The sequence below is a fragment of the Globicephala melas genome, chromosome 16, assembly GCF_963455315.2.
Source record: "Globicephala melas chromosome 16, mGloMel1.2, whole genome shotgun sequence".
Lineage (NCBI taxonomy): Eukaryota > Metazoa > Chordata > Mammalia > Artiodactyla > Delphinidae > Globicephala > Globicephala melas.
This window is the reverse complement of record NC_083329.1, coordinates 15,771,066-15,793,856: the sequence shown is the minus strand read 5'-3', so window position 1 is coordinate 15,793,856 and position 22,791 is coordinate 15,771,066. Positions and strand designations below refer to the sequence as shown.

At 43.0% G+C, this 22,791-nt stretch overlaps 1 protein-coding gene across 1 annotated transcript in view; it reads left to right on the top strand.

Moving 5' to 3' along the window:
* The window catches only part of LOC132593621 (von Willebrand factor A domain-containing protein 2-like), a 54,067-nt gene that overhangs the window by 13,807 nt on the left and 17,469 nt on the right, over positions 1 to 22,791 (top strand). The window contains exons 3-4 of the mRNA XM_060286334.1: positions 709 to 842; positions 6,908 to 7,017. Coding sequence (XP_060142317.1) covers positions 709 to 842; positions 6,908 to 7,017 — 244 coding nt within the window. The remainder of the gene's footprint in view (positions 1 to 708; positions 843 to 6,907; positions 7,018 to 22,791) is intronic.

Sequence of the window (22,791 nt, the reverse complement as noted above, 5' to 3'; positions counted from 1 at the left end):
GGTGGGGGTAGGGGGCTAGAGAGCTGATAGCTAAAGAGTACAGGGTTTCCTTTTGAGGAGATGGAAAATGTTCTAAAATTGATTGTGATGGTGATAAATACATCTGTGAATATACTAAAAACCATTGAAGTGTATACTTTAAATGGGTGACTGGTATGGTATGTGAATATTATCTCAATATACCTGTTGAAAAATAAAGAAATAGTATATCTCAAGGTGGTTATGAGAATTAAATAAATTAGTACATATAAAGTGTGTAAAGCAGCACCCGGCATATAGGAAAGATGCAGTCAGTGCTGGTTATCATTACGTAGACTCTTGGGTAATGCAGTCATATGAACCAGGGTGCCTGGCTGTGTCCCAGACAAGATTGTGACCCCTGAGGGTGGGAACCAAGGCTCTTGGGTATCCCTCACTGGCCCAGTAGCCCCTCCTCTCATACGGCTCAGTTAGTGTTGTTGAATTAGACTCTTCCATTATTATACAGACTTTCATGAGTTGTGCTCATGGTAGGTGGGTGCTCCCTGCTGCAGAGGAGGGCTGCCTCTGGCCCAGAATTTCTCCAGTGTTATTTCCCCCATTGGGCTTAGAGGAGCTTGACCCACCACAAGGTTGCTTCCCCCTCCACTCTGCTTTGGGAGTAAGATCTTTTGGGGACCAGACTGTAGGGAAGCTGATTGTCACCCATTCTGTCCCCCTCTCCCCTAGGGATGTGGTGCTCGGCTGTGGCGGACGTCCTGTTTCTGATCGATGGCTCTCACAGCATTGGGAAAGGGAGCTTTGAAAGGTCCAAGCACTTTGCCATCACGGTCTGTGATGCTCTGGACATCAACCCCAGGAGGGTGAGTGCAAGTCTCGTTGTCTTTGTATGAGGGCGTCTTTGGCTGCAAGTGACAGAAATTCTGTCTTAAGCAGAAGAGGTCACTTACTGGCTTGTGGAACCAGGAAGACTAAGGAGGTGAATCCTGGTTCTAGGCACAGTGGGATCCGGGGACTCGATCCCTCTCTTCTCCTCCTCTCCATTTTGCTTCCCTCTGTTGGCTTCCTTCCCAGGCAGGTTTTCCTTACATAGCAAAGTTGCCCTACATTGTCCCTCAAGGTAGTCACCCCAGGAAAAAGAAAGTAGACTTCTTACCCTGTAGAGCTGGCAGCAGTCCCAGGGAGGGCTCTGATTGGACAGGCATAGGTCACATGACAATCCCTTGACCAATCACAGAAGTCAAAGGGAAGAGCTTGTCTGGCCAAACCTGAGTCATGTGCTTATCTTCATTCTTGCAGTGGGGATGAACACTTGGATTTCCCACTAGAAAGAGAGGTGGTGTTTGCAGAACAGTGGGAAAAAGAAAGCATGCTGGCAGACAAAAACTATAACTGCCTCTGAAGACTAGAGTCGTAATATGAAACACAGCTCCTGCCCTCTCTGTTCACTTGAAAGGAACAGCTCCTGCCTAATCAATCCAGCCAGTATCTTCATTTCTTGTTCTTCCTTGTTTCAAATAGCAAGTGTTAAATGTCAGCAGTGCGCTAGCTGTGGCTCTTGTTGCTAAAGGGGCATTTTGGAACAACTCAACAGAAAAACAGGCAGTGAACACAGATAGTTCCCAGAAAATGAAACGTAGATGGCCCTATGACATAGGAAAAGATGCCCAACCTCACTCAATGTAATAGCAAATCTCTGACCGATATACCATTTTTCACTTAACTAGATTAGCAAAAATCCAAAGTTTGGTGTCATGCTCCATTGGCAAGTCTGTAGGAAAGCGGTGTTCTCATGTACTGCTGGTGGGAATGTGCAACCTCTCTATAGAGGAATCTGTAATAACAGTGTCTATCAAAATTACAAAGGCTGGGACCCTTTGACTCAGTATTTTATTCTACAGATACTCCCACAGGTGCAAAATAATGCACATATGAAGTTATTCATTGCAGTGTTGTTTGTAATTGTGAAAGATTTCAGGCAACCCAAAGGCCTGCTCACAGGGGACAGGTAAATCTATTATGGTGTCTTCATATAATGAAACACAGGGCAGCTTTAGAAAGTAAATGAGGAAAATCGCTGATGTGGAAAGACACCAAAACAAATTGAGTGTAAAAATAAGGTGCAGGGTTTCCCTGGTGGTGCAGTGGTTGGGAGTCCGCCTGCCGATGCAGGGGACATGGGTTCGTGCCCCGGTCCGGGACGATCCCACATGCCGCAGAGCGGCTGGGCCCGTGAGCCATGGCCGCTGAGCCTACAGGTCCGGAGCCTGTGCTCCCCAACGGGGGAGGCCACAACAGTGAGAGGCCCGGGTACCGCAAAAAAAAAAAAAAAAGGTGCAAATGGTATGTATAATGTGTTACCTTTTATGAAAAATGGAGATGAAAAGAGTCTATGTTTGTATTCGTCTGTATGTGCATGAAGAAACTCTGGAGGGATTTGTAAGAGGCTAAGAGCAGCGGTTTCCCATTGAGGGAGAGGGTGGGAACTGAGCAGATGGAGCACAAGTCCAGAGGGAGGCCCATCGGTATAGATGTCTTTATACTTTATGGATTTTGAACCACGTGAACTGACTCAAAAATCAAGTAAATTTAAGGAGGGCATTTTGGTCTGGAAAGCTATAATTACTTGAATTAGGGGCTAGTCACATACAGGTCGGGGAAGAAAGTGGTTTTCCAAGATGGCATTCCTGGGTTAATCCTAGAAAAACTTCTAGGATTTAGGAGCAAAATAATGGCTTTTAATGAGGGCCAGATTTTCTCCAGAATGACATGTCATTTGTGGAGAGTGAGCACATTACCCTGGACCTCAGGCTGTCTTGCATGGTTATAGCTGACATCATTCCATCGAGGCATGAACAGCCTGGAAGTTCCAACCGTGAAGTCAACCCATCACAGACCCTCAGAGGGTCAGGGCCAAGGGCAGCTGAATCTCTACCCTCCTACACACAGGGCCCTGATTTTGAAAGGAAGTGATCCTCTATGAAGTTTCACTAATTTTTTCATGGAGGAAGAGCCATAAAGATCAAACACTGTTGACCTTGGCATGGATATAATATGTCCTGAAATGGGTGGCCTGGAGACCCCAGCGGATGGCAGGTTGGAAGGGAAGAGTTGTATGGATTATTAGAGAATGTTTTACAACTGAAGAAACAGGCTCAGAGAGGCTAAGTGACTGCCTAGGGTCACACAGCAATCTTAGAAGAGAGCTAAGCTTGGAAGAACTGGTGCTCTTGACTCTCAGCCCAGGACTTCACATTCTGCTGTCGCAACCACGTAGCACGTGGACAGCAGGCAACATGGTGGTGTGTGTATGTGTATCTGTGTATGCGGAAGTGGTGGGTGCTGATGGAATTCAGCATCCTCAAAGAGAGGGTAAGAAAACTATGACAGAAAAACTTGATGGGTGATGCTGTTGGGAGCAACTGTCTCAACACACAGGTCCCCAGATTTCAGGGAATTTAATCTCAATGTTGCCAAACCACGTCTAGAATGTGGCATTTTTTAGGTTAGATATTGGCAAAGCAGACAGTGCCCACAGCAAGGAGACAGAACATTGAGAGGCCTGGACTTTTCCATGTGAGGGAACCTGATTATCATTTTCATGGGAAAGAGGGTGCCTAGCGGCTCTCTTTTATTAAGAGGACATAGTCTGAGTGTTGAGGGAACTGTATTTGGCTTGTCCTGAGAAAACTTTCTCACAGCAAGACCTGTTGAGCAAAGGAGTTGGGTGTCTATTTCACGAGCAAACGAGAACCTCCACCTCCAAGCTGCTCAGACTCGATGGAATTGCTGGCGAAGGGTTTTTGCATTAGGGTGATTTCAGATGCTTCAGTCTGACTTGTGGCTTCAGGTTTTGTGTGTTTGCTGCTGCATTTTGGTGTCATCGTCTTATCTCCATGTACAAGAGATTTGATTTGCACCTAATTTTACTTTCCAGGAAGAAATTTTTAAGTAGCTATAAATTAAGGCTTTTTATGGAGGCTCTGTTTTGAGGTGGATTTAAGGTGTTTAAAAAGTCTTCCTCTCAACCCTTAAGCTGAGAAGTTCACTTCCTGGCTCTAATATAATGATTGCAGCAGAGTGATTACAGTGTGGTGAGAAATCTGGGCGGGCTTGCTTCTGAGCGTACAGTAAACCGAAGATAAAAGGTAACTATTTTGCTCCCAAACCACCAATTAAATTAAATGCCTTGACTACTGACTCCAGCTGTTTCCATCTTGTTTTGTTTTGAAGTTGGCTCCTTCCTGTTTAATTTAAATAAATACACCCAGCTGTTGGTCTCAAGGGAGTTTTTAAACTAATTCATTCATTCACATGGTTCCAAAAAAAAGACGTTCAATGAAAAATATCCCTCCCGGTCACACATTTTCTATTTGCCCAGCCCCGTCCCCCTGCTGTCTTGAGCATCCTTACAGAATCGCTTCATGCAAATATAAGCAATATGAATATATATTCTAATTTTTGCCCTTTTAACACAAAGGGTAGCATGCTATACACACAGTTTTATCCCTTGCCTTTTTCTCTTCACATTATCTTGGAAGTCTTTCCATATCTAGGTAGATAGGTAATATAGGTCTTAATATAGGCATATACACTATATCATTTTTTATAGCTGATTAATGTTCCATTGTAAGGATTTACCAAGGTTTAGTTAACCAACCCTTATTGATGGACATCCACTATTACAAATATATTGTGAGCTTGTAAATATGTCATTTCACACATGTAGAAGTATATAGCTGTAGGATAAATTCCCGATAGCCCCATGCATTAGTAATTTTCAATAAATATTGACAAATTTCTCTCTGTGGCTGCCGTAACATTTATGTTCTTATAGCAGTGTTTGAGAATACTGGTTTCCCCCTGCAAACATTGTATCTGGCTTTTTGCTACCTCTCAGTGCAACACGATCAAGCATCTTTTCTTATTAAAGAGCCGTTCTGTATTTCCTGTTCTGTGATCCCTGTTCATAGCCTTGGCCCATTTTCCTGTTGGATTGTTGGTCTTTACACATATCAATTCCTAGACACTCTCTATATATTGGGGAAACTAACCCTTTGTCTCTGACGTGAGTTGCAGATAACTTCATTTTGTCTTCATTTTTTGGTTGTGTTATGGTATGTTTTGCCCTGTAGAAGTTTTCTTCACGTAGTCAGATTTATCAGTTTTCCTTTACGACTGCTGGATTGCAAGTCTTTTCTACTTTGAAGTTACGAAGGAATTCTCCCAAGTTTTCTAGAACTTTTATGGTTACATTTTTGACATTTAAATCTTGAATCCATTTGCAATTTATCCTTTATTCTTTTGCAGATGGCTATCCAGTTGTCCCAGTATCACTTACTGACTGTACCATCTTTTCCCAGTGGTTTGAGATGCTCCCTTTATCACATGCTAAATTCAAGGGAGATTTTAAACGGGTCGCTTTTCAGAAACTCCTTCCTGAGGTTCTCTACTACTCTGCTTTCCGGTATCCCTCTCCCTCACATGCCCACCCAAGACTTAAATTTCTTCCTATTTAAGATTCCCAACAGCTCCTCCTCAGAACTTCCTGTGGGAGGAAGGTCCAATGGGCTGTGCTCCCTGGAAGCAGATGCAGCTGGCCTGCTGTGGCCAAGTGCTTTGATCGGCTCCCAAGCGCCAGGCCTGTTAAGCGATCAGCAGTGAAGGAACTCACAGAGCAGGAAAAAAATCAGCGTCGTTGTTTAAATATGAATCACTTGGCCCATTTACAATCTTGGCCAGAATCGGGGTTAATTGTGAGAATAGTAACTGAGAATGTAGTTTCTCCGGGAGTTTAGAGAGCCAATGACTAGGTGCAGGGGTTAGGCCCTCAAGAGGAAGCTTAAATGTCTAAACCCTTCTCTGCTTGACACACACTAATCTTAAGGATCCAGGGAATGACTTTACTCAGTTTCCCTTCTCCAGTTTTGTAAGGCATTGGATTTTCTCCCATGGCCTTCTGAATGAGGATGCGAAATCAGGACTCGCCAGTGGCTCTCACAACCTCCGCTACTTCAGCTCCAATAGCGCTCGTCTCCGATTAGGGAGCTGCTTGCCCCCCAGTCTGACTGTGGCCTGGAGATCTGGCCTTTCCCTAGCTTGGCAGGAGGAGGCCTGGAAGGGCGGGCCCCCCAACCAAGGATGGGTGTGTGGAGGCTGCGGATAGCTTCTGTGACACCCCTGGTTGGGGGTTTAGCTGAAGTCGTGTGCTGGCTGAGAAGGTGATCGGCATAACAGGCTTAGTGAAGATCACAGGCACCAAGTCCAAAGGCTGCGCTCCTATCTTACTAGCCCTGGGCCAGTCCTGTATCCTCTTTGTTTTAGTTTCTCCAGCAGTAATGTGGGTAGGAATAGCACCTCTGTGGGTTAAATGTAATAAAGAGTTGAGAAGGCTTAAAACAGTGCTTCTTCCTGGGAGGCAGTAAGTGTGAGCAGAGACCCTAAAGCTCACAGCTCCGCCAAGAGAGCTGTCGGAATGGGGGTCAAATTGGTGGTGGTCATTGTGGAGCATGGGCAGATGTGACCGTCTCCTTCCAGATTGTCCTCTCAGTCTTTGGAACCTTTTTTTTTTTTTTGTGGTACGCGGGCCTCTCACTTTTGTGGCCTCTTCCGTTGCAGAGCACAGGCTCCAGACGCGCAGGCTCAGTGGCCATGGCTCACAGACCCAGCCGCTCCGCGGCATGTGGGATCTTCCCGGACCAGGGCACGAACCCGCGTCCCCTGCATCGGCAGGCGGACTCTCAACCACTGCGCCACCAGGGAAGCCCCTGGAACCTTCTTTTAAGGACATGAGAGAAATACCAGCACTGGTATTTGTGAGTGGGCCGGAGGCAGGGCCGTTAACCTTTCTCGTCCCTTCTTTCCTCTTAGGGATGTTTGTGTCTTGACCCTGCTCTCGGGCCCCAGGGCCCTCTGTCTCCCACTGCAGGTCAAGGTGGGAGCCATCCAGTTCAGCTCCTCCCCTCGTCTGGAATTCCCCATGGATGCGTTTTCAACCCAACAGGAAGTGAAGGCAAGAATCAAGAGGATGGTTTTCAAGTAAGTACGATCAGATGATCAGATGCTGCCGTGGTTAGGATGAAGCTAGCTGCTCTCGGAATCGTCCCTTGAAGGGTTGGGCCTGCTCTTGACCTCACAGAGAGAGAGGCTGTGGCCCGCCTTCCAAAAGCCCAGCCGAGTGCAGCGGGTGAAAAGAATTCCCTTCTCAAAGCTGCCCCTTATTACATGATAATGTCCCAGGTGGAAACTTAAATGCAAGTTAAAAAAAAAAAAGATTTGCTGTTACTGTGTGTGGCTGTCAGCTGGGAGAAAGGGCTAGTGAAGGTGGAGACAGGTTAAGAGCATGAGGTGGTAGGAAGAACCCTGGGTCCTTCTCCCAGTTCTGTCCCTGGTGACCACACAGCCAGGAGAATTCACCATGCTTCTTGGAGCCTCATTTCTGTGATCTAAAAAGAGTAAGTGGTCCTCTGTTACTGAGAGCACTTTAAAAATGATGCATTTCTGTTTGTGTGCTCATACACATATACATCCTATAAATATATATATATATGTAATGAGTCATAATTTTACTCACAAGTCAGCTGATGTGTGTATATGCACATACATATATGTGTATACATATATTTTATGTATAATTTTTTTTTTTTTTTGTGATACACGAGCCTCTCATTGTTGTGGCCTCTCCCGTTGCGGAGCACAGGCTCCGGACGCGCAGGCTCAGCGGCCATGGCTCACGGGCCCAGCCGCTCCGCGGCATGTGGGATCTTCCCGGACCGGGGCACGAACCTGTGTCCCCTGCAGCGGCAGGCAGACTCTCAACCACTGTGCCACCAGGGAAGCCCTATGTATAAATATTTTATATATGTGTCTTATATACATACACATATACAGCTACATGGATATAAATGTGTGTTATACACATGCATGTATATACATGTACATACACACAGTGTTCTTCATAAGCCCTCACAGAGGAATGCCTTTATTTGTCACCTGCCACTCTGATCTCTGGATCTTCTTTGCCCCCTGCTGCCTCTTGCCCTAGCGGATCTGAAGTTCCACTCAAGTCCATGGTCCCAGCCATGTACAGCCGTCACCTCCGCTTGCAAAGGCTCTGAGGTCCTTTAATAGGCCTCGGGCCTCTGTAGGTCCCCAGTGCTCTCAATAAGCCAGAATCCCCACACTGGACACAGCAGGAACTCTGGGTGTCCTACAGGTCCCAGAGACCCCCAGTGACTTTGCTTAAAATTTTTATTTTATATTGGACCATAGTTGATTTACAATGTTGTGTTAGTTTCAGGTGTACAGAAAAGTGATTCAGTTATACATATATCTATTCTTTCTTAGATTCTTTTCTCATTTAGGTTATTACAGAATACTGAGCACAGTTCCCATTGCTATACAGTAGGTCCTTGTTGGTTATTTTATTTTATTTTTTTAACAAAGTGAATCAGGTATACATATATATATGTTCCCATTATCTCTTCCCTCTTGCATCTCCCTCCCTCCGACCCTCCCTATCCCACCCCTCCAGGCGGTCACAAAGCACCGAGCTGATCTCTCTGTGCTATGCAGCTGCTTCCCACTAGCTATCTACCTTACGTTTGGTAGTGTATATATGTCCATGCCTCTCTCTCACTGTCACAGCTTACCCTTCCCCCTTCCCATATGCTCAAGTCCATTCTCTAGTAGGTCTGTGTGTTTATTCCTGTCTTACCCCTAGGTTCTTCATGACATTTTTTTCCCTTAAATTCCATATATATGTGTTAGCATACAGTATTTGTCTTTCTCTTTCTGACTTACTTCACTCTGTATGACAGACTCTAGGTCTATCCACCTCATTACAAAGAGCTCAATTTCGTTTCTTTTTATGGCTGAGTAATATTCCATTGTATATATGTGCCACATCTTCTTTATCCATTCATCTGATGATTGACACTTAGGTTGTTTCCATATCCGAGCTATTGTAAATAGAGCTGCAATGAACATTTTGGTACATGACTCTTTTTGAATTATGGTTTTCTCAGGGTATATGCCCAGTAGTGGGATTGCTGGGTCATATGGTAGTTCTATTTGTAGTTTTTTAAGGAACCTCCATACTGTTCTCCACAGTGGCTGTATCAATTACATTCCCACCAACAGTGCAGGAGAGTTCCCTTTTCTCCACATCCTCTCCAGCATTTATTGTTTCTAGATTTTTTGATGATGGCCATTCTGACTGGTGTGAGATGATATCTCATTGTAGTTTTGATTTGCATTTCTCTAATTTAGATTAATGATGTTGAGCATTCTTTCATGTGTTTGTTGGCAGTGTGTATATCTTCTTTGGAGAAATGTCTATTTAGGTCTTCTGCCCATTTTTGGATTGGGTTGTTTGATTTTTTGTTATTGAGCTGCTTATAAATTTTGGAGATTAATCCTTTGTCAGTTGCTTCATTTGCAAATATTTTCTCCCATTCTGAGGGTTGTCTTTTGGTCTTTTTTATGGTTTCCTTTGCTGTGCAAAAGCTTTGAAGTTTCATTAGGTCCCATTTGTTTATTTTTGTTTTTATTTCCATTTCTCTAGGAGGCGGGTCAAAAAGGATCTTGCTGTGATTTATGTCATAGAGTGTTCTGCCTATGTTTTCCTCTAAGAGTTTGATAGTTTCTGGCCTTACATTTAGGTCTTTAATCCATTTTGAGCTTATTTTTGTGTGTGGTGTTAGGGAGTGATCTAATCTCATACTTTTACATGTACCTGTCCAGTTTTCCGAGCACCACTTATTGAAGAGGCTGTCCTTTCTCCACTGTACATACCTGCCTCCTTTATCAAAGATAAGGTGACCATATGTGTGTGGGTTTATCTCTGGGCTTTCTATCCTGTTCCATTGATCTATCTTTCTGTTTTTGTGCCAGTACCATACTGTCTTGATTACTGTAGTATAGTCTGAAGTCAGGGAGCCTGAATCCTCCACCTCCGTTTTTTGTTCTCAAGATTGCTTTGGCTATTCGGGGTCTTTTGTGTTTCCATACAAATTGCGAAAGTTTTTGTGCTAGTTCTGTGAAAAATGCCAGTGGTATTTTGATAGGGATTGCATTGAATCTGTAGATTGCTTTGGGTGGTAGAGTCATTTTCACAATGTTGATCCTTCCAATCCAAGAACATGGTATATCTCTCCATCTATTTGTATCATCTTTAATTTCTTTCATCAGTGTCTTATAATTTTCTGCATACAGGTCTTTTGTCTCCTTAGGTAGGTTTATTCCTAGATATTTTATTCTTTTTGTTGCAATGGTAAATGGGAGTGTTTTCTTGATTTCACTTTCAGATTTTTCGTCATTAGTGTATAGGAATGCCAGAGATTTCTGTGCATTAATTTTGTATCCTGCTACTTTACTAAATTCATTGATTAGCTCTAGTAGTTTTCTGGTAACATCTTTAGGATTTTCTATGTATACTATCATGTCATCTGCAAACAGTGACAGCTTTACTTCTTTTCTGATTTGGATTCCTTTTATTTCCTTTTCTTCTCTGATTGCTGTGGCTAAAACTTCCAAAACTATGTTGAATAAACTATGTTGAATTGCTGTGGCTAAAACTTCCAAAACTATGTTGAATAAAACTTCCAAAACTATGGTGAGAGTGGGCAACCTTGCCTTGTTCCTGATCTTAGTGGAAATGGTATCAGTTTTTCACCATTGAGGACGATGTTGGTTGTGGGTTTTTCATATATGGCCTTTATTATGTTGAGGAAAGTTCCCTCTATGCCTACTTTCTGCAGGGTTTTTATCATAAATGGGTATTGAATTTTGTCAAAAGCTTTCTCTGCATCTATTGAGATGATCATATGGTTTTTCTCCTTCAGTTTGTTAATATGGTGTATCACGTTGATTGATTTGCATATATTGAAGAATCCTTGCATTCCTGGAATAAACCCCACGTGATCATGGTGCATACACCTTTTATGCACCTTTTAATGTGCTGTTGGATTCTGTTTGCTACTACTTTGTTGAGGATTTTTGCATCTATGTTCATCAGTGATATTGGCCTGTAGTTTTCTTTCTTTGTGACATCCTTGTCTGGTTTTGGTATCAGGGTGATGGTGGCCTCGTAGAATGAGTTTGGGAGTGTTCCTCCCTCTGCTATATATATATATTTTTTTTAACATCTTTATTGGGGTATAATTACTTTACAATGGTGTGTTAGTTTCTGCTTTATAACAAAGTGAATCAGTTATACATATACATATGTTCCCATATCTCTTCCCTCTTGCGTCTCCCTCCCTCCCACCCTCCCTATCCCACCCCTCCAGGCTGTCACAAAGCACCGAGCCAATATCCCTGTGCCATGCGGCTGCTTCCCACTAGCTATCTACCTTACTACGTTTGTTAGTGTGTATATGTCCATGACTCTCTCTCGCCCCATCACAGCTCACCCTTCCCCCTCCCCATAACCTCAAGTCCGTTCTCTAGTAGGTCTGCGTCTTTATTCCTGCCTTACCCCTAGGTTCTTCATGACATTTTTTTTTTTCTTAAATTCCATATATATGTGTTAGCATACGGTATTTGTCTTTTTCTTTCTGACTTACTTCACTCTGTATGACAGACTCTAGGTCTATCCACCTCATTACAAATAGCTCAATTTCGTTTCTTTTTATGGCTGAGTAATATTCCATTGTATATATGTGCCACATCTTCTTTATCCATTCATCCGATGATGGGCACTTAGGTTGTTTCCATCTCCGGGCTATTGTAAATAGAGCTGCGATGAACATTTTGGTACATGACTCTTTTTGAATTTCAGTTTTCTCAGGGTATATGCCCAGTAGTGGGATTGCTGGGTCATATGGTAGTTCTATTTGTAGTTTTTTAAGGAACCTCCATACTGTTCTCCATAGTGGCTGAACCAATTCACATTCCCACCAGCAGTGCAAGAGGGTTCCCTTTTCTCCACACCCTCTCCAGCATTTATTGTTTCTAGATTTTTTGATGATGGCCATTCTGACTGGTGTGAGATGATATCTCATTGTAGTTTTGATTTGCATTTCTCTAATGATTAATGATGTTGAGCATTCTTTCATGTGTTTGTTGGCAGTGTGTATATCTTCTTTGGAGAAATGTCTATTTAGGTCTTCTGCCCATTTTTGGATTGGGTTGTTTGATTTTTTGTTATTGAGCTGCATGAGCTGCTTGTAAATTTTGGAGATTAATCCTTTGTCGGTTGCTTCATTTGCAAATATTTTCTCCCATTCTGAGGGTTGTCTTTTGGTCTTTTTTATGGTTTCCTTTGCTGTGCAAAAGCTTTGAAGTTTCATTAGGTCCCATTTGTTTATTTTTGTTTTTATTTCCATTACTCTAGGGGGGTGGGTCAGAAAGAATCTTGCTGTGATTTATGTCATAGAGTGTTCTGCCTATGTTTTCCTCTAAGAGTTTGATAGTTTCTGGCCTTATATTTAGGTCTTTAATCCATTTTGAGCTTATTTTTGTGTATGGTGTTAGGGAGTGTTCTAATTTCATTCTTTTACATGTACCTGTCCAGTTTTCCGAGCACCACTTATTGAAGAGGCTGTCCTTTCTCCACTGTACATTCCTGCCACCTTTATCAAAGATAAGGTGTCCATATGTGCATGGGTTTATCTCTGGGCTTTCTATCCTGTTCCATTGATCTATCTTTCTGTTTTTGTGCCAGTACCATACCGTCTTGATAACTGTAGCTTTGTAGTATAGTCTGAAGTCAGGGAGCCTGATTCCTCCAGTTCCTTTTTTTGTTCTCAAGATTGCTTTGGCTATTCGGGGTCTTTTGTGTTTCCATACAAATTGCGAAATTTTTTGTGCTAGTTCTGTGAAAAATGCCAGTGGTAGTTTGATAGGGATTGCATTGAATCTATAGATTGCTTTGGGTAGTAGAGTCATTTTCACAATGTTGATTCTTCCAATCGAAGAACATGGTATACGTCTCCATCTATTTGTATCATCTTTAATTTCTTTCATCAGTGTCTTATAGTTTTCTGCATACAGGTCTTTTGTCTCCTTAGGTAGGTTTATTCCTAGATATTTTATTCTTTTTGTTGCAATGGTAAATGGGAGTGTTTTCTTGATTTCACTTTCAGATTATTCATCATTAGTATATAGGAATGCCAGAGATTTCTGTGCATTAATTTTGTATCCTGCTACTTTACCAAATTCATTGATTAGCTCTAGTAGTTTTCTGGTAGCATCTTTAGGATTCTCTATGTATAGGATCATGTCATCTGCAAACAGTGACAGCTTTACTTCTTCTTTTCCGATTTGGATTCCTTTTATTTCCTTCTCTTCTCTGATTGCTGTGGCTAAAACTTCCAAAACTATGTTGAATAAGAGTGGTGAGAGTGGGCACCCTTGTCTTTTTCCTGATCTTAGTGGAAATGCTTTCAGTTTTTCACCATTGAGGATGATGTTTGCTGTGGGCTTGTCGTATATGGCCTTTATTATGTTGAGGAAAGTTCCCTCTATGCCTACTTTCTGCCGGGTTTTTATCATAAATGGGTGTTGAACTTTGTCAAAAGCTTTCTCTGCATCTATTGAGATGATCATATGGTTTTTCTCCTTCAATTTGTTAATATGGTGTATCACATTGATAGATTTGCGTATATTGAAGAATCCTTGCATTCCTGGAATAAACCCCACTTGATCATGGTGTATGATCCTTTTAATGTGCTGTTGGATTCTGTTTGCTAGTATTTTGTTGAGGATTTTTGCATCTATGTTCATCAGTGATATTGGTCTGTAGTTTTCTTTCTTTGTGACATCCTTGCCTGGTTTTGGTATCAAGGTGATGGTGGCCTCGTAGAAGGAGTTTGGGAGTGTTCCTCCCTCTGCTATATTTTGGAAGAGTTTGAGAAGGATAGGTGTTAGCTCTTCTCTAAATGTTTGATAGAATTCGCCTGTGAAGCCATCTGGTCCTGGGCTTCTGTTTGTTGGAAGATGTTTAATCACAGTTTCAATTTCAGTGCTTGTGATTGGTCTGTTCATATTTTCTATTTCTTCCTGATTCAGTCTTGGCAGGTTGTGCATTTCTAAGAATTTGTCCATTTCTTCCAGATTGTCCATTTTATTGGCATAGAGTTGCTTGTAGTAATCTCTCATGATCTCTTTTATTTCTGCAGTGTCAGTTGTTACCTCTCCTTTTTCATTTCTAATTCTATTGATTTGAGTCTTCTCCCTTTTTTTCTTGATGAGTCTGGCTAGTGGTTTATCACTTTTGTTTACCTTCTCAAAGAACCAGCTTTTAGTTTTATTGATCTTTGCTATTGTTTCCTTCATTTCTTTTTCATTTATTTCTGATCTGATTTTTATGATTTCTTTCCTTCTGCTAGCTTTGGGGTTTTTTTGTTCTTCTTTCTCTAATTGCTTGAGGTGCAAGGTTAGGTTGTTTATTCTAGATGTTTCCTGCTTCTTAAGGTGGGCTTGTATTGCTATAAACTTCCCCCTTAGAACTGCTTTTGCTGCATCCCACAGGTTTTGGGTCGTTGTGTCTCCATTGTCATTTGTTTCTAGGTATTTTTTGATTTCCTCTTTGATTTCTTCAGTGATCACTTCATTATTAAGTAGTGTATTGTTTAGCCTCCATGTGTTTGTATTTTTCACAGATCTTTTCCTGTAATTGATATCTAGTCTCATGGCGTTGTGGTCAGAAAAGATACTTGATACAATTTCAATTTTCTTAAATTTGCCAAGGCTTGATTTGTGACCCAAGATATGATCTATCCTGGAGAATGTTCCATGAGCACTTGAGAAAAATGTGTATTCTGTTGTTTTTGGATGGAGTGTCCTATAAATATCAATTAAGTCCATCTTGTTTAATGTATCATTTAAAGCTTGTGTTTCCTTATTTATTTTCATTTTGGATGATCTGTCCTTGGGTGAAAGTGGGGTATTTAAGTCCCCTACTATGAATGTGTTACTGTTGATTTCCCCTTTTATGGCTGTTAGTATTTGCCTTATGTATTGAGGTGCTCCTATGTTGGGTGCATAAATATTTACAATTGTTATATCTTCTTCTTGGATCGATCCCTTGATCATTATGTAGTGTCCTTCTTTGTCTCTTTTAATAGTCCTTATTTTAAAGTCTATTTTGTCTGATATGAGAATTGCTACTCCAGCTTTCTTTTGGTTTCCATTTGCATGGAATATCTTTTTCCATCCCCTTACTTTTAGTCTGTATGTGTCTCTAGGTCTGAAGTGGGTCTCTTGTAGACAGCATATATAAGGGTCTTGTTTTTGTATCCATTCAGCTAATCTGTGTGTTTTGGTGGAAGCATTTAGTCCATTTACATTTAAGGTAATTATCGATATGTATGTTCCTATTCCCATTTTCTATATTGTTTTGGGTTCGTTATTATAGGTCTTTTCCTTCTCTTGTGTTTCTTGCCTAGAGAAGATCCTTTAGCATTTGTTGTAAAGCTGGTTTGGTGGTGCTGAACTCTCTCAGCTTTTGCTTGTCTGTAAAGGTTTTAATTTCTCCATCAAATCTGAATGAGATCCTTGCTGGGTAGAGTAGTCTTGGCTGCAGGTTTTTCTCCTTCATCACTTTCAGTATGTCCTGCCACTCCCTTCTGGCTTGTAGGGTTTCTGCTGAGAGATCAGCTGTTAACCTTATGGGGATTCCCTTGTGTGTTATTTGTTGTTTTTCCCTTGCTGCTTTTAATATGCTTTCTTTGTATTTAATTTTTGACAGTTTGATTAATATGTGTCTTGGCGTATTTCTCCTTGTATTTATCCTGTATGGGACTCTCTGTGCTTCCTGGACTTGATTAACTATTTCCTTTCCCATATTAGGGAAGTTTTCAACTATAATCTCTTCAAATATTTTCTCAGTCCCTTTCTTTTTCTCTTCTTCTTCTGGAACCCCTATAATTCGAATGTTGGTGCGTTTAATGTTGTCCCAGAGGTCTCTGAGACTGTCCTCAGTTCTTTTCATTCTTTTTTCTTCATTCTGCTCTGCAGTAGTTATTTCCACTATTTTATCTTCCAGGTCACTTATCCATTCTTCTGCCTCAGTTATTCTGCTATTGATCCCATCTAGAGTATTTTTAATTTCATTTATTGTGTTGTTCATCGTTGCTTGTTTCATCTTTAGTTCTTCTAGGTCCTTGTTAACTGATTCTTGCATTTTGTCCATTCTATTGTCCATTCTATCTCCAAGATTTCGGATCAACCTTACTATCATTATTCTGAATTCTTTTTCAGGTAGACTGCCTATTTCCTCTTCATTTGTTAGGTCTGGTGCATTTTTATCTTGCTCCTTTATCTGCTGTGTGTTTTTCTGTTTTCTCATTTTGCTTATCTTACTGTGTTTGGGGTTTCCTTTTTGCAGGCTGCAGGTTCGTAGTTCCTCCTGTTTTTGATGTCTGTCTCCAGTGGCTAAGGTTGGTTCAGTGGGTTGTGTAGGCTTCCTGGTGGAGGGGACTAGTGCCTGTGTTGTGGTGGATGAGGCTGGATCCTGTCTCTCTAGTGGGCAGGTTCACGTCTGGTGGTGTGTTTTGGGGTGTCTGTGGCCTTATTATGATTTTAGGCAGCCTCTCTGCTAATGGGTGGGGTTGTGTTCCTGTTTTGCTAGTTGTTTGGCACAGGTTGTCCAGCACTGTGGCTTGCTGGTCGTTGAGTGAAGCTGGGTGCTGGTGTTAAGATGGAGGTCTCTGGGAGATTTTCTCCGTTTGATATTATGTGGAGCTGGGAGGTCTCTTGTGGACCAGTGTCCTGAAGTTGGCTCTCCTACCTCAGAGGCAGAGCCCTGACTCCTGGCTGGAGCACCAAGAGCCTTTCATCCACACGGCTCAGAATAAAAGGGAGAAAAAGTAGAGGGAATTAGTAGAAGTATGAGGAAAGAAAGAAGGAAAGGAGGGAAGGAAGGAAGAAAGAAAGAAAGAAGCAAAGAAGGAAAGAAGGCAAGAAGGAACGAAAGGAGGGAGGGAGGAAGGAAGGAAGGAGGGAAAGAAGGAAAAACAGAAAGAAAGAAGATACAGTAAAAATAAAATAAAGTATAATAAAGTTATTGAATTAAAAAATTCTTAATTAGAAAAAAAAAAGGGACGGATAGAACCTTAGGACAAATGTTGGAAGCAAAGCTATACAGACAAAGTCTTACACAGAAGCGTACACATACACCCTCACAAAAAGAGGTAAAGGGGGAAAAATCATAAATCTTGCTGTCAGAGACCACCTCCTCAATTTGGGATGATTCGTTGTCTAAAGGAGGGAAGGAAGGAAGGAAAGAAAGAAAGAAAGAAAGGACGAAGGTAAAGTATAATAACGTTCTTAAAATTAAAATTGATTATTAAGAAAAAAATTTTAAGAAAAAACCATGGACGGATAGAACCCTAGGACAAATGGTGGAAGCAAGACTATACAGACAAGATCTCACACAGAAGCATACACATACACCTTCACAAAAAGAGGAATAGGGAAAAAAATCATAGATCTTGCTCCCAAAGTCCACCTCCTCTATTTGGGATGATTCGTTGTCTATTCAGGTGTTCCACAGATGCAGGGTACATCAAGTTGATTGTGGAGCTTTAATCCGCTGCTTCTGAGGCTGCTGGGAGAGATCTCCCTTTCTCTTCTTTGTTCTCACAGCTCACAGGGGCTCAGCTTTGGATTTGGCCCCGCCTGTGCGTGTAGGTCGCTGGAGGACGTCTGTTTTTTGCTCAGACAGGACAGGGTTAAAGGAGCCGCTGATTCGGGGGTTCTGGCGTACTGAGGCCGGCGGGGAGTGAGGGGCACGGAATGCGGGGCGGGCCTGCGGCGGCAAAGGCCGGCGTGACCCTGCACCAGCCCGAGGCCCGCCGTGCGCCCTCCCGGGGAAGTCGTCCCCGGATCCCGGGAACCCGGCAGTGGCGGGCTGCACAGGCTCCGCGGAAGAGGGGCGTGGAGAGCGACCTGCGCTCGCACACAGGCCCCTTGGTGGCGGCAGCAGCAGCCCCAACGTCTCCCGCCCGCCTCTGGGGTCCGCGCCCTCAGCCGCGGCTCGCGCCCGTCTCTGGGGTCCGCGCTTTCAGCCGCGGCTCGCGCCCGTCTCTGGAGTTCCTTTAAGCAGCGTTCTTAAACCCCTCTCCTCACTCACCAGGAAACAAAGAGGGAAGAAAAAGTCTCTTGCCTCTTCGGCAGGTGCAGACTTTTCCCCGGACTCCCTCCCGGCTAGCTGTGGTGCACTAACCCCTTCAGGCTATGTTCAAGCCGCCAACCCCAGTCCTCTCCCTGCGCTCCGTCCGAAACCGAAACCCGAGCCTCAGAGCCTCAGCTCGCAGCCCCGCCCGCCCCGGCGGGGGAGCAGACAAGCCTCTCGGGCTGGTGAGTGCCGGTCGGCACCGATCCTCTGTGCGGGCATCTCCCCGCTTTGCCCTCCGCACCCCTGTTGCTGTGCTCTCCTCCGCGGCCCCGAAGCTCCCCCCTCCGCCTCCCGCAGTCTCCGCCGGCGAAGGGGCTTCCTAGTGTGTGGAAACTTTTCCTCCTTCACGGCTCCCTCCCACTGGTGCAGATGCCGTCCCTATTCTTTTGTCTCTGTTTATTCTTTTTTCCTTTTGCCCTACCCAGGTACGTGGGGAGTTTCTTGCCTTTTGGGAGGTCTGAGGTCTTCTGCCAGCCTTCAGTAGGTGTTCTGTAGGAGTTGTTCCACGTGTAGATGTACTTCTGGTGTATCTGTGGGGAGGAAGGTGATCTCCGCGTCTTACTCTTCCGCCATCTTCCTCAGACCCCCCTCTGCTATATTTTGGAAGAGTTTGAGGAGGATAGGTGTTAGCTCTTCTCTAAATGTTTGATAGAATTCGCCTGTGAAGCCATCTGGTCCTGGGCTTCTGTTTGTTGGAAGATGTTTAATCACAGTTTCAATTTCAGTGCTTGTGATTGGTCTGTTCATATTTTCTATTTCTTCCTGATTCAATCTTGGCAGGTTGTGCATTTCTAGGAATTTGTCCATTTCTTCCAGATTGTCCATTTTATTGGCATAGAGTTGCTTGTAGTAATCGCTCATGATCTTTTGTATTTCTGCAGTGTCAGTTGTTACTTTTCCTTTTTCATTTCTAATCCTATTGATTTGAATCTTCTCCCTTTTTTTCTTGATGAGTCTGGCTAATGGTTGATCAATTTTGTTTATCTTCTCAAAGAACCAGCTTTTAGTTTTATTGATCTTTGCTATCATTTCCTTCATTTCTTTTTCATTTATTTCTGATCTGATTTTTATGATTTCTTTCCTTCTGCTAACTTCGGGGTTTTTTTGTTCTTCTTTCTCTCATTGCTTTAGGTGCAAGGTTAGGTTGTTATTCGAGATGTTTCCTTTTTCTTAAGGTAGGATTGTATTGCTATAAACTTCCCTCTTAGAACTGCTTTTGCTGCATCCCATAGATTTTGGGTCGTCGTGTCTCCATTGTCATTTGTTTCTAGGTATTTTTTTATGTCCTCTTTGATTTCTTCAGTGATCTCTTGGTTATTTAGTAGTATATCGTTTAGCCTCCATGTGTTTGTATTTTTTACAGATCTTTTCCTGTAATTGATATCTAGTCTCACAGCATTGTGGTCGGAAAAGATACTTGATACAATTTCAGTTTTCTTAAATTTACCAAGGCTTGATTTGTGACCCAAGATATGATCTATCCTGGAGAATGTTCCATGAGCACTTGAGAAAAATGTGTATTCTGTTGTTCTTGTATGGAATGTCCTATAAATATCAATTAAGTCCATCTTGTTCAATGTATCATTTAAAGCTTGTGTTTCCTTATTTATTTTCATTTTGGATGATCTGTCCATTGGTGAAAGTGGGGTGTTAAGGTCCCCTACTATGAATGTGTTACTGTTGATTTCCCCTTTTATGGCTGTTAGTATTTGCCTTATGTATTGAGGTGCTCCTATGTTGGGTGCATAAATATTTACAATTGTTATATCTTCTTCTTGGATCGATCCCTTGATCATTATGTAGTGTCCTTCTTTGTCTCTTCTAAAAGTCTTTATTTTAAAGTCTATTTTGTCTGATATGAGAATTGCTACTCCAGCTTTCTTTTGGTTTCCATTTGCATGAAATATCTTTTTCCATCCCCTTACTTTCAGTCTGTATGTGTCTCTAGGTCTGAAGTGGGTCTCTTGTAGACAGCAAATATATGGGTCTTGTTCTTGTATCCATTCAGCTAATCTGTGTCTTTTGGTGGGAGCATTTAGTCCATTTACATTTAAGGTAATTATCGATATGTATGTTCCTATTCCCATTGTTTCAATTGTTTTGGGTTCGTTATTGTAGGTCTTTTCCTTCTCTTGTGTTTCTTGCCTAGAGAAGTTCCTTTAGCAGTTGTGAAGCCGGTTTGGTGGTGCTGAACTCTCTCAGTTTTTGCTTGTCTGTAAAGGTTTTAATTTTTCCATCAAATCTGAACGAGATCCTTGCTGGGTAGAGTAATCTTGGTTGCAGGTTTTTCTCCTTCATCACTTTAAATATGTCCTGCCACTCCCTTCTGGCTTGCAGAGTTTCTGCTGAGAGATCAGCTGTTAACCTTATGGGGATTCCCTTGTGTGTTATTTGTTGTTTTTCCCTTGCTGCTTTTAATATGTTTTCTTTGTGTTTAATTTTTGACAGTTTGATTAATATGTGTCTTGGTGTATTTCTCCTTGGATTTATCCTGTATGGGACTCTCTGTGCTTCCTGGACTTGATTAACTATTTCCTTTCCCATATTATGGAAGTTTTCAACTATAATCTCTTCAAATATTTTCTCAGTCCCTTTCTTTTTCTCTTCTTCTTCTGGAACCCCTATAATTCGAATGTTGGTACGTTTGATGTTGTCCCAGAGGTCTCTGAGACTGTCCTCAGTTCTTTTCATTCTTTTTTCTTTATTCTGCTCTGCAGTAGTTATTTCCACTATTTTATCTTCCAGGTCACTTATCCGTTCTTCTGCCTCAGTTATTCTGCTTTTGACCCCATTTTTAATTTCATCTATTGTGTTGTTCATCGTTGCTTGTTTCATCTTTTGTTCTTCTAGGTCCTTGTTAAATGTTTCTTGCATTCTGTCTATTCTATTTCCAAGATTTTAGATCATCTTTACTATCATTCTTTTGAATTCTTTTTCAGGTAGACTGCCTATTTCCTTTTCATTTGTTAGGTCTGGTGGGTTTTTATCTTGCTCCTTCATCTGCTGTGTGTTTTTCTGTCTTCTCATTTTGCTTATCTTACTGTGTTTGGGGTCTCCTTTTGCAGGCTGCAGGTTCGTAGTTCCTGTTGTTTTTGGTGTCCCCAGTGGCTAAGATTGGTTCAGTGGGTTGTGTAGGCTTCCTGGTGGAGGGGACTAGTGCCTGTGTTCTGGTGGATGAGGCTGGATCTTGTCTTTCTGGTGGGCAGGTCCACATCTGGTGGTGTGTTTTGGGGTGTCTGTGGATTTATTATGATTTTAGGCAGCCTCTGTGCTAATGGGTGGGGTTGTGTTTCCTGCTAGTTGTTTGGCATAGGATGTCCAGCACTGTAGCTTGCTGGTCGTTGAGTGAAGCTGGGTGCTGGCGTTGAGATGGAGATCTCTGGGAGATTTTCGCCGTTTGATATTATGTGGAGCTGGGAGGTCTCTTGTGGACCAGTGTCCTGAAGTTGGCTCTCCCACCTCAGAGGCACAGCACTGACTCCTGGCTGCTGCACCAAGAGCCTTTCATCCACACGGCTCAGAATAAAAGGGAGAAAAAGTAGAAAGAATGAATTAGTAGAAGAAAGAAAGAAAGAAAGAGAGAGGGAGAGAGAGAGAGAGAAAGTAAGAAAGAAAGGAGGGAGGGAGGGAAGGAAGGAAAAAAGAAAGGAGATAAAGTAAAATAAAATAAAGTAAGATAAAATATAATAAAGTTGTTAAAATAAAAAAATAATTATTAAGAGAAAAAAAAGAAAAAAAATGTTTTAAAAAAGCAAAAAAACCCCAAAACGGACGGATAGAACCCTAGGACAAATGGTGGAAGCAAAGGTGTACAGACAAAAATCTCACACAGAAGCATACACACTCACAAAAAGAGGAAAAGGGGAGAAAATCATAAATCTTGCTCTCAAAGTCCACCTCCTCAATTTGGGATGATTCGTTGTCTATTCATGTATTCCACAGATGCAGGGTACATCAAGTTGATTGTGGAGCTTTAATCCGCTGCTTCTGCGGCTGCTGGGAGAGATTTCCCTTTCTCTTCTTTGTTCTCACAGCTCCCAGGGGCTCAGCTTTGGATTTGGCCCCGCCTGTGCGTGTAGGTCGCCGGAGGGCGTCTGTTCTTTGCTCAGACAGGACGGGGTTAAAGGAGCCGCTGATTCCGCGGCTCTGGCTCACTCAGGTCGCGGGGTGGGGGAGGGCACGGAGTGCGGGGCGAGCCTGCGGCGGCAGAGGTGGGCGTGACGTTGCAGCAGACTGAGGTACGCCGTGCGTTCTCCCGGGGGAGTTGTCCCTGGATCCCGGGACCCTGGCAGTGGCGGGCTGCACAGGCTCCCCGGAAGGGGGGTGTGGATAGTGACCTGTGCTCGCACACAGGCTTCTTGGTGGTGGCGGCAGCAGCAGCCTTAGCGTCTCATGCCCGTCTCTGGGGTCCGCACTTTTAGCCGCGGCTTGCGCCCATCTCTGGAGCTCCTTTAAGCAGCGCTCTTAATCCCCTCTCCTCGTGCACCAGGAAACAAAGAGGGAAGAAAATGTCTCTTGCCTCTTCGGCAGGTGCAGACTTTTCCCCGGACTCCCTCCCGGCCAGCCGTGGCGCACTAACTCCTTCAGGCTGTGTTCACGCCGCCAACCCCAGTCCTCTCCCGGCGCTCCGACCGAAGCCCGAGCCTCAGCTCGCAGCTCCGTCCGCCCCGGCGGGTGAGCAGACAAGC